The sequence below is a fragment of the Lasioglossum baleicum genome, chromosome 3 (genome assembly GCF_051020765.1).
Source record: "Lasioglossum baleicum chromosome 3, iyLasBale1, whole genome shotgun sequence".
In the NCBI taxonomy this organism is placed as follows: Eukaryota; Metazoa; Arthropoda; class Insecta; order Hymenoptera; family Halictidae; genus Lasioglossum; species Lasioglossum baleicum.
The window spans coordinates 2,106,199-2,118,492 of record NC_134931.1 but is presented as its reverse complement, the minus strand read 5'-3'; the positions used below and the strand labels follow the sequence as shown (position 1 = coordinate 2,118,492).

Here is a 12,294-nt window from a genome sequence, read left to right as displayed (position 1 = left end):
AATTTATGTGGAGCGATGTAAAGTTCCGTGTAACCAGTTACGTAGAAAGTGGAGTGCGAGTAATTGAAGGTTAATTAAATTTCACATTTGATCGCATAAAGCCACGTATGATTTTCAGACTGTAATCCACGTGCTAGCTATACTAGGATCCCTGGGCGTATTTTTCGGATTCTGTCTGATCTACAACGTAGTCTGCGTGAACTGCATGGGCCTACTTTGCTCCTACTGGGTGATGGAAGTGGCTGTCATGAGGCATACCTACTGGCTCACCGTAACACTTACCTGTGTTCTAGCATTGTTACCAAGGTACGCATTCTCCACTTGTGAAAAGACTGCCCATCGAAATTCTATGCATAACGGTCGATGCTCTGCTCACTCAGGTTAGTGTACAAGACCATAATGTGCACCGTATCGCCGGACCTCGCGCAAAACGCCTCGTTCAAGGCGCAGTTGAAGACCGGAAGCCGTCGACAACGAATCGCCGAGAGAAGCGAGAATAATTTTATCGCTGGCTGGTCTCGCTCGACTCAACACGCCACGATCAGGTACACGATGATTACAATTAGACTGCGGATCTTATGCGCTTATGACAAAAATAAGTACAGTGTTTTCTCGATAAATGTCCCAAATGTCTGGCCTCCGGGTTTTTCCCTGGAAGGGTACGACTCTCAAAACGCCCCATCAAAAAATAATGGGAAATAAAGAAGTTTTGTTATTAGATGGAGCTTCGCTGTTGTTTTCTACGTTTTATGTATATTTTCTATGTATAATTGTGCCTGGCCGGACCCGTGTTTTGGACAATTATCGAGAAAACACTGTAGGCACAGTTTGGAAGTCGTTCGAGAAAGAAGGAAATTGCTACCTCGTTCCTGCTGCTCGCAGCTGATGTAAATCATTTTTATTTTGCATAAAGATCCGCTGTCTAATTATAATTGACTAATGCACGCTACCAGTCGTTAAACGACCGTTCAGGTCACGTCAGTTGGCTCCGTTTCTCGTGTTTTAGAACCGGAAACAAAAACGACGCGCTGACCACTATCGTTGCATGACACACCCCGAAACGCCCAACAAGACTGTCAGCACGTTCAGGCAGATCCATCGACTCTTTCAAGATCGCTACCTTGGCCGAGACCTTGGCCAAAGGACCGGCGCAAGTTGTCGCGATTGAATCGCGTACTGTTCCTATGGTTCGAAGAAGTATTGCTAGGAGGTTTGCGTTAATTTTAGTGTGCATCCTCGGTTCTAACGGAGACCAGCTCGATTGATGTATCGTCGTTTCGAACAGTGTCTTTTCAGTTGAATCCGAGTGGCTTTACATTTCCGACTACCGTTGTTCGTTGCATTTGATGGCTGTGACTTTTAGGGACCAAGACTGTTTTAGTCCGTTAGCGATATCGTCGTGCATCGACGGTTCCAGTGCGACAAGGAGAACTCTATGCGGGACTTTTGTTCGAGACGCGGGTTGCATATCGAATTAAGTAGAATGTAATTCAGATCGTAAGTGTCCTCTTAGGAATAAGAAAACAGGAAGTGTACACTGTAACCGGTGTAATGTACATCCGGAGGTATCGGTGCGAGAAGGTAGCAAACCTTGCGGCGATGCAAATCGCGATTGGGACACGTGGGATGAAAGGAACACTGGGACCAGTGCTGTAGTACCTACAGTAGTTTCCCCCTGAATCAGTTTCGCTAATTTTTGTTAATAGCGCCATAAAAAGTGTAGATGCATGAGAATTTAGGCCCTATGAACGATAAAAGAGACAGTGGCAATTGTGGTTCCAATTTTAAAGTGCCTAAGATCATGGGAGAATTGGGCCTTTTCGATATTTGAGTTCTGCATAAACTTGGGGCCTCAAAAAATGTAAGAACTTGAATCTCCGTGTATATTTCGGTCCTAGGACCTGTGGAGGGGGAAGTGGCAATAGCGGATTGAATTCCCAAGTGCCTGGGACCGTATTAGATTTGGGCTCCGTGAAAATTTGATGTTTGTGTAAGCTTCAGGTCCAAAAATTCAAAAGAATAGTGACTCACAGAAGTTTCTAGACCTCATACAAGTGGTTAGAATTGCAAGGGACCTGAATAAGTGGTAGAAGCTTCGATTCACGGTTCGCTGGGTTTGCCACCTGACTGTACCACCGCCTCCAAGCGTATGTACATTGTCCCGTACGAAGTTAACGTTGTACAAATAGTATGTTTACGCTGTAAACGCGGGCGGGTGTCGCACGAAACACCTCCCACGCTCGCGACTGTATTATTAACATAATTTCGGAGATGTACGTGTATAAGCGCGTTCTGCCAGCATAGAGGTTCTATTATACATGTGTATATTCAACATTATCGACGACACGTTGCACGTGTTGACATAGTATTTTGATATACGATTGACAGCAACTGCGTGTATTGTAGAGACGATAGTAAACCGAGTGTTCTTTACATTTTTCTGGTTTATTCATGACGAACGTCCACAGATTCCTGCGCTCCTCTAACGCGAGAACAGTCGCCCACGCGTTTTCATCGTGGCTGTGTTCGCAAATTTTATTTCGACGTGTCGTGTTTATAAATATTACACAAAATAATTATTAGGTCGTTCGGAAAGTAATTTCGGTTTTCGTGTAGAAGTGGCATTGCTTCCGTTTGTTATTTTAAATCGCAAAGTCGTGGTATAACTTGACAAAATCAAAGTATGCATTTCCATCAGCTTTCGTTTTTTTATTGTGAAATATTTGTGTGCTGTTTAAAGAGAGGATGCTCCGTCGGATTACCATTTTTTTCGCTTTTTTCTCATTTCAAATGTAGTCGTAAAAAGTCATATAACTCAATTTTTGCTAATAGTAAAGCAGAAATTCTACGAGCATGATTTAAGTTGCCTAAAAAATCGCGAAATATCGTAGAACAAAATGTAATAAAACTTAATCTAAATGGTAAAAGATTGGCTTTCATTTCCGAACGACCTAATAGATTATTTGCCCTACCATCATTAAATCAGAAAATTACGCATCCGCGCTTCAATACGCGATAGATAACACAATTTATATCGAAGAGTAATTTCGTAAGTATCTGCTGTCTTTCGTAAGTATCGCATAATTTCATCTGGTTTCGAACAGAGTTACGTTCACTCTGTTAAACATACATACAGACAGAGTAATCGGCTCGATTGCCACATTGACGGTGTAGACGACCTTTGCATAAACAAACTTCGCTTAATGATTCGTAAACACGCGGGAGATGTACGCGAACGAGAGTGTAAGAAATTACAAGACACGATAGAATAACAAACACTACGGGGCCGTTGCTTAATCGGCTTCTGTACCTACTCGTTACTAGAGTTTACGGTGATTCGAATGTTGCTTGGACAGTAACCTCGTGGCTCATCTGCCTAGATCCTGCCAGTCCGAGTGACGCAACTCTTTTACAGAAATCGCGTCACGATCTCTCGTAAGATCGATCGAACTCGATCCTCGATCTTGCTTTCTCCGGGAAAGTCTACCGGCGAAAGTGTTCTCGCTTTTAGAGTACGTTTTGCTGCAACCGCAACTCGAGCGGCACGCTGAACGATTGCAGAGTGGCGTCGCGAAGTTGAAAATCTGCAGACAATGACATTACAATAGAACATTCTAGAACATAGCTTTGGGGATTGTTAGCGTTCCTGAATGTGAACCATGGCTGACAAAAAAGCACTATATCTTTCTCTACAAACTATCTCTATCACAAGGTTAGTAATTCCTATACATTTCCTGAATAGATACTATAGTTTAATCAACAGGAACACAAAGTTTACAACTCCAGTAAAGAAAGAAAATAAAAAGCAGAGAGAATTAATTCTCTCATAAACGTAAAAACGTAAAAATAGGACTTTTGAGGGCGACTGCGTGGTTAGCGTTCCCCCAATGTGTATATTTTTCCTACAAACTATCTCCATCACAAGTTCAGTAGTCCGTATACATTTCCTGACTAGATACAAGAGTCTAATCAACAGCAGGACAACTCTTAACAACTCCAATAAAAAAGAGAAAATAAAATCCTTGGTTCAAAGCAGAGAGGATTAAGCAGCAGGAAACTGCGGTCAGCTTGAGCTGCAATCATCTAAGTGGTCCCTACATCGCGCAGTAAATCTTCGCAAAGTGAAATGGGGTAGCAGAGGGGTGAACAGAGGGATGAATATTCATTGCACTTGAAACTCCAAGCTCCATTCTCCAAGTGCTCTCGGTTCAGCCAGGCTAAAAGTCCTAGTGACCATAGAAGTTTGCAACTCCTAGAAAGAGTTCAACCCCCTCGAGTTTCTTGCACCCCCAGTCAAACTGAGTGTGTCTCGAAGAAGGGGTTGAGGATCGCTGAGGTGCAGTGGTTTCTTTGGCGAGCGAGGCTGCTGAGAACCACTGTCCGATGCGGAAACAGGGGCTGTAGGTGGGGATAGGATCGAAAGGCAACGGGCGGAGCACCGGGGGATCTTTTGGCGTGCTGCGACAACGGTTCACTCATTGTCAGTGCATGCTCGGTGCTCGCTCGGCAAAAGACAGCGCAGCTGCGAGTTCGCGCGGATTCGTCGTCGACGGTTTCCTCTCGCGATCGTGCACGCTTTGAGAACAACTCGAGTGGGCAGGCGGTGTGTCGATCCGGTTCCGAACCTGTTAAACAAAGTCCCCGAAGCGAGGGGAACCTGCCGCCGGACCTTTGACGACTGGTTCCGGGCCTCGGTGTCTACTCCTTTGTCACGAGGTCCGCGTTCTACTCCGTCCGACGGTCTCCGGCGCTTTGATCCAGCTCCTTCGGGATTTTTCGAGGTTTTTCGGGGAGTTCCAACAATCCTCAGCACCTACGTCGTCTGATCGATTAGGGTTTTCGCGCTCTCAGCCTCGCAGACTCGCCTGACCAAAGCGGACAGGTAAAGGGTGACCGTGCGTCGGTGCATTCTCGGCTGCAGTTGAGGGTAACGGGTGTCCTGGCAGTCGGGATACACTTTTCATGACAATTCAGAAGTGTTTCGAAGACTTCCGATGACTTGGTGGTTAGAGAAGTTTCGTTTTGATTGCACTTCAATCCTGGCTAATAAATATGTAATCTGTTTGAATTATTTCGCTTGTTTTAAGTTGAATTAAAGTTTTCTTTCTAGAAATTTCATTGTTCTGTAATAATTCTGGGGAATATCATATAGCAAGGCGTTGACTTTCAATATCTTTAGTCAGGGTGCAGGAATGACTACACTGCTGGAAACAATTACAGGATATTATGCAATTTCGACTTTTCCGAAACTTTTAGTGCACAATTGTTTTCACCGTTGCGATCTATGTCAGTTTTTAAAGTATCGCTAAGTGGAGGTAATTTGTTGCATGGGTCGAAAGCTAAAAGAGTCAGTGGTAGTCAGGGCCATTGTTATCTTTGTTTATCTGTATTTCATAGCACGCAACCGCGTTTTTTCTACTTAACATATGTGCGCAGAATTGAGTTATTAAGGGCGGACGGGTAATTAGACAAGGAAATTGAAGGTGCTTGTTGCGGCAAACAAATCAAATATCCTCTTACTGTATCTCACTGTGTAGTTCACGGATTTTTGTCGCGTTGCAAAATTATCTGGATTTATCTTGATCGCACTAAAAACATTTATGCTTTCAAGTTCTCAAACATACCCTGTCCGATAACACCTCCATATTTGCTCGCGCGAGATTTTGCTACTTAAAAATATCGGAATCTTATCTGATACACGCAAGTTCCCGATAAAAAATACATAAGTAGAACCGGTGCATATGCGTCGGACAGGTTCGACGAGTCAATTCCACTGCCATTTCTTCTGATCATTTCAATACGATTTCATTGAAAGCGTTTTCTCACGAAGGACACCTTTGATCTCGATTGCCAGGACACCGGCTACACACAAGTAAGCGTTTCTGGTTGTACCGTGACATTTAACCTCTTCAAGGATGCCGGCACACGTGTGTACATGTAGCTCTAGGTTGACATCTAGGCTCCATCTTCTCGCACGAGAGACCATTACATTCAAACATTATTGGACTGTGAAAATTAAAATGAACAATTTTTCTCTTAACAGTTCTACGACGTTCCTTGTGTTGTCTTTATTGTCGAGTGCACGAATGAAAACTATTTCCACTTGTTCGCAAAAAATTAATCCTTGAAGAGGTCGGAGGAAGAGGCTAGACCAGGGGTAGTTTTAATCATTTTCACACAATTGAAACCAGTATATCGTTGTTTTTCAATTATCTTACTTTGTCGCCTTTAAATTGGTCCAAAGCATTTTTGTTATATATTCATTAAATCCGCAGTCTGGCGACAGGATTCTAAATAAAGATTGACTGGGCTTGTCTAGATAGGTGTGTAGCCTGAAGTGACATAAAACAATATAATTCTATGATATCACAACAAGTAGAGGATGTACGTGATTACAATTATTTTGCTTTGTCGCCTTTAAATTGGTCCAAACCATTTTAGTTATGTACACATTAAATCCGCAGTCTGGTGACAGGACTGACACGAGGCACGGATGAGGGTTAAAAAGTGATAAATACAGTGCGGACTTGATGCACTTATAGCAATGCATTTATAGCAATGCATTTATAGCAATGCATTTATAGGCTCATGAAAATGTCTACGTAGCTCCTATATCCCGCAAGGAACGCAGACAAATTATATTTTGCACAATGTACTAACTTTATTTTCACAATGTTCTAAAAAAGAACTGATTTGGACTGGTACCAAACGGGATGGTAGCTCGTTGTTTGAGAACGGTCACGGTGCTTTCTCTTCTGCGTCATCTTGGCTTCCCCCGACGATGACTGCGCGACGCACACGTGCTCGCTATGCTTGCTATGATTGCATTAGCCGGAGGGGCCTCCCTCGAAGGCAGCCTCAGACTCTTCGGAACTATAATCCGTTGTTTCACGCGTCGAACGCATGGCTGCACCGACAACACGCGATATTATTCGACCGACTGATTGACATATGATTAACGTGGACGAACACCATTTCACAGGTTGTTTTTCTCCGTTTCGCGGAAATCATTCGAATGATCGCAGGATGGGTGTACAATCTACTAGATGGGAAGACGAGCCAATCCTAGATAGCTGGGATGAAGCAATCGATACGAATACTGGATATATCTATTTCAAAGAGCGATCTAGACGTCGTGTTTTGTTTGCACGCCTGTTTGACTCGGGACATCAAGAGTTTACCGTGTGAAAAACATATTAGGGTGTGTTTATTAGTCGACTTTCCTTATTTACCGCGTACAAACATGCGAAAGCATTTTTCATTCGCATTTAATCTCCTATGGGGCAGTATTCCTTCTTCTAAAAAACAGAGTCAAGAGTGACAAAAGTAAGCACTACTGTATTATTCTCAGCTGAGAGATAAAATAATTTTTTCATTGATCTGCAGCTTCTCTCTCCTACGATTTTTATTTCACTCGGGAAGATTTTCGAAATTTATAATAATCCTCGAGCTATTCACACTGCTCACCGATTAAACCTTAACGCTTTGAAATCGGAGCAATTTTAACTTGAAAATTTAATATTTCTTCCGACCTAGAATATTTTCATTACATATGATTTTGTAAATTTTAGGCAGAGGAGGGCATTATTTGGCGAAAAAAATTTTTGAAACGCTACTTAATATTTTAGATTTTATTTTGCCTAAAGAAAATAGTATTTTATTTGAACAATCTGAACCTCGAAATAAAATATTTCCATTTGAACAATCTGTACCTCGAAATAAAATACTTCTATTTGAACAATCTGTACCTCGAAATAAAATACTTCTATTTGAACAATCTGAACCTCAAAATAAAATATTTCTAATTTAACAATTTCATCCACAAAATAAAATATTTCTATTTTAATAATCTGAAACGCAAAGCAAAATATTTCTATTTTAATAATCTGAAACACAAAATAGAATATTTTATTTTTTTGTGTCGTTATACCTAATACTTTTAGAAATCGTATTACTTATTTAATATTTCTTTTTTTGGCAATAATTTAAAGAAGATATGAATTTATGATTTCGGCGCCAGGTTCGATCAATTATAAAGAGACAGCAAATGTGCAATTATTTAAACATGTATCTCGACGTTTCGATCCCTACGTGGATCATTTTCACAAAGAATATTTATTGCATCTGAAAATAATGCAAGAAAATTATAATTTGGCAAAAATATTATAACACAGCCGTGTAGATCTGAAGGATCAAAGAAAATAATACACTTACTTGCTGCGACAAGAAAAGGAAAGAACATTTTAAAACTCATAATTTTGCTGTCTCTTTATAATTGATCGAACCTGACGCCGAAATCATAAATTCATATATTTCAATTTCGATCGAGAAACAAATTTCACATTTAAAGAAGAAATGGTACTTAATATAAAAAACTACATCATTTGCCACATTTTCGTTTTATTTTATTTGTTTAACTGCTGCTATTCTCATACAACAAGGTGCAGTGTTGTAAATTGGAATCTGTTACGGTGCTCCTTCGAGGACACAGAATCAGTCCAGCAAAGCTAAAAAGTCTCTCAACTGGAGCACAGGATAGAATAGCTGTGTTGTATTTTAAAAATAATGTTTTCATGTATTTGTACTTTGCAATACTTTCAATTCGTGTATCACTATCGCTCAAATATTGAAATAATTCTAATTCTGCAATGTTTGTATGACTGATATCATTTGTTTCTTTTCTCGTAAAGGAAAAAAAAGTCATCTACTTCTTTCTTTTGTGAAAGTAATTGAGGTCGTGACTCTGAATCTGGATTTGCTATCTGTTTCGCAACATTTAATACGGTTTCTTTGATAAAAGTACGTTTTTCTTCATTTAAGTCTTTCGGAATCCATCGTAATTTCCATTTTGGATGGCTAACAAATATATAGTCGCTGCGTGTTCAGGAAAATCGAATAAATCACGAAATCGAGATTTTAAACTCGATAGTAAATGAAGTTTTAAAGGTTCGCAATATCTATTGAACGCAAACCATTATTTTGAGCAATAATATTTAAAATTGAAATTGAAAATAAAGACAAAGTCCAAATATTTTCAATATTCTTGAAATAAAATACTATTTTCAAAAATTACTGCATCAAATAAAATAGTTTATTTTAAAAAATTACTGCATCAAACAAAATATTTTATTTTCAAAAATGACTGCATCAAACAAAATATTTTATTTTCAAAAATTACTGCATCAAACAAAATATTTTATTTTCAAAGTTGTACACATAGGTACTGTAAAATAAATGGGATTATTTACTATTTACTATTTAAAATACTATTTTTCCCAGCTCTGATTTTAGGGATATGAAATTGGTATAATTGCTCATACAATACCTAAATGTTTAGTAATTCATTAGATATCAACATATTTAATAATGTAAACAATATTTTGAATACTCACCATTGAATATTCACCACTCTCGGAGATCTTCCTCGTCGAGCGCACACGTTGACTGAAAGATTACGTGACATAAGAGCAGAGGTTCGACGGAATCCTTTCAAATATCGTTACTCCGAAACCATCTGGTTCTGTTAGTTTATTCAATAATCGTAAATCTTGAGTGCTCGCATACAATAAACCGATTCCTGTGTGGAATCGGTGAGGCACAGTATAATAAAGCGTTCGCCACAGTAAACCGAAGCAGCCGTGGCCATATGTGACCTTACCGAGAAACACTCGAGCAAATTTCTTGATTCGGGTGCATATTATACAATAAAAATGGCGAGGATCTTATACCTGAACTCAATCTTGAAATTCTTATAAAACGGCACAGTCACTCTTGGTGCTCGACTCTATTTTTACAACATTCACCATTGACTATTGCGATATAAGACTCTTGGAACAAAGTACATATTGTTTCTTCTTCTATAGAAATTGTCAATTGAAAGTACAATGAAATGTCGCTGAAAGCATCGATGAATAGCATTCGTGTTACAAGAGTAGCCGTTCAAATCCTTCACAAATGAAGATTATTATTTTTTAGCCAACACTGAAGCATCGAAGCATTAAGGTATAGGATACACAAAAATCTTCCTTTTTCAGGGAAATGACTGAATACATTATTTCTCTTATTGTAGTTTTACTAAGAAATCTGTTGATTTTCTAGAAATCTTTCAATCTGTTCACTGTTTGAAATTGTGTTCGCAGTTCGGTGATCACGAGGAAAATGTTCTAATGAAAATTGCAAGGGGTTAATGGTGTGGCAGAGTTCTCGTTGCACAACCTGTCGTCCGCGAATAGTGCGTTAACAGATGTTCGCCGACGCGAATGTGGAGTAGGACGGTAACACGATAACGGGCCGCGATAAGGATCTATAAGCAAGGTTACGAATCAGGTATACGTGCTATCGCGATTACGTTGGTTTCGAGCGTGTCGCGATCGAGAACGGCTAGGATGCCGCGGCCTGAATACACCGGCCCGTGAAATATAGAACGAAAATGAGTCATTGCACCGGTAACGGAAGCGTGTGACAAAGGTTCTCTCGGCCGTTTGCCATCGTTTTCTAGCGACCGCGGAACATAGCACCGCAGTACGCGACGCTCATTCACTATCAACCTCTTGGCCGTCAGGACGACTGTCCTCGGCCAGGCTAAAAAGGCTTCGGTTCTTGGAAGTTCACGCCAATCTCGTAATAGATGGTAATGGCGAACGTTCTGGTCGTGATTTTCTTCTTTTAGAATCGGTTTCGTTCCTTCCTGTTGGTTTTGCACTCCAAATTCACCTTTTGCACTCCAAATTCATCCATTAAGAATATTCAAAATTAATTATTTATTTATTTAAATTAAGTTATATATTTATTTAGACACACGCGTGAACGGAGTCGTTACTGCGAGTGAAACAAGACTCAATACGCTTCAATAAATTGTATACAGGGTGTCCCAGCTAACTTGACCACCTTGAATATCTTTGTTGTTTTTAAAGATATGTCAAATGTCTGAAGGACAAAGTTGAATGGTAAAATGGGGCTCATAAGATAATTTAGATAATTACATAAGAAAATTTTTTTTTCATGTAATTTTTTTTAGAGATATGAAGGTGACCTTGAAATCTCGTAAAAAAAATTACATGAAAAAAAATTTTGTTGGTATCTTATGAGCCCCATTTTACCATGCAACTTTGTCCTTCAGACATTTGACGTATCTTTAAAAACAACAAAGATATTCAAGGTGGTCAAGTTAGCTGGGACACCTTGTATATGCACTTTCATTTTTAAAATTTATTAACCAGAAAATGGCTACAACGAATATACATATCTACACACAGTTTTCATACATTACAAAGTTAATGAATGTGTAATTACTAGACTGCGGATCTTTATGCAAAATAATAATGTTCTACATTCATTGTGGGAAGCAGGAATAAAATAAAAATTTGTTTCGTCCCTTAATGAGTTTGTGCGTCATTTTCAACTGTAATATACTTTTAGCGTGACTCGTTATCCGATGGTTAAACGACTCGATTAGACTTCATGAGAATTGATGTCCTCATTGTGTGCTTTATGTGAAAAATTGCACTCTGTAGAGACCACAATTATGATGGAAGAATCATTTAATCTCCGTTAAGATTGCATATCATGTGCATCTAATAAATAGACTGCGGATCTGTATGCAAAATGAAAATTGCGTATATAATTAAATTCTCCTAATCATTGTACTATTTCACTCGAAACTGTATACTCATTCATGCAATAAATGCATGAAATCCGCGGTCTGCTAATAAACGTATAAAACCCGCACTGTATAATGCATAGGTCAGGATAAGTGCTCTTTTTATATAGGGAACGTTATGGTCGTACATTCATAGCGCGTAATAATTTCTTGTAATCTCGTATTGATGGCGGAGTGCATAAATTTTAATATGCGCTTAAAAGCTTATCGGTGAACCAGTATTTCATTGTGTCGCTTTCATTTGTTAGAGTTTAGTGTTGAGAGTCGCATTCGGGATCCGAATAAAAACTGACGAAAATTCTGAAGTGTGTTTGTGGAGTAATGAACTCTTTTAGCGATAGCATATCGAAACCGCATTAATTTTCACCGATTGATAAGTCCTGGTATCGTTAGCGATTCATTAATGTCCAGTTAGCTGCTGTTACGATTCATTATCGAGAAATACATGTCGGTCGAATGGAGTAGGCCAAGAATTTCGACATAGATTTTTCATCGTGAGTCTGACTCGATGGTATAGGGTGAACAAAGGGTTAAATGAAGTTTTACATTATCTTCTGAGATTAATGAGCACATCCTCTTGGTACTAAAAGGGTTAAAAAAGGTTACACTTTAACCTTTAGAGTATCGGCGTGATG

The 12,294-nt window shown here is 39.4% G+C and overlaps 2 protein-coding genes across 4 annotated transcripts in view; both read left to right on the top strand.

The window, feature by feature from the left end:
- LOC143207117 (phospholipid-transporting ATPase VD) overlaps positions 1-2,433 on the top strand; it is a 40,746-nt gene extending 38,313 nt beyond the window's left edge. Inside the window, exons 16-18 of the mRNA XM_076420222.1 lie at positions 119-306; positions 381-545; positions 1,007-2,433. Coding sequence (XP_076276337.1) covers positions 119-306; positions 381-545; positions 1,007-1,049 — 396 coding nt within the window. The 3' untranslated portion in view covers positions 1,050-2,433. The remainder of the gene's footprint in view (positions 1-118; positions 307-380; positions 546-1,006) is intronic.
- Positions 2,434-2,578: 145 nt separating this feature from the next.
- Positions 2,579-12,294, top strand: part of LOC143207120 (bestrophin-4) — a 30,253-nt gene continuing 20,537 nt past the window's right edge. For all 3 annotated transcript variants that reach the window (XM_076420227.1, XM_076420226.1, XM_076420228.1), the window contains exon 1: positions 2,579-4,882. The gene's annotated coding sequence lies outside the window, so the exon portion shown is untranslated. The remainder of the gene's footprint in view (positions 4,883-12,294) is intronic.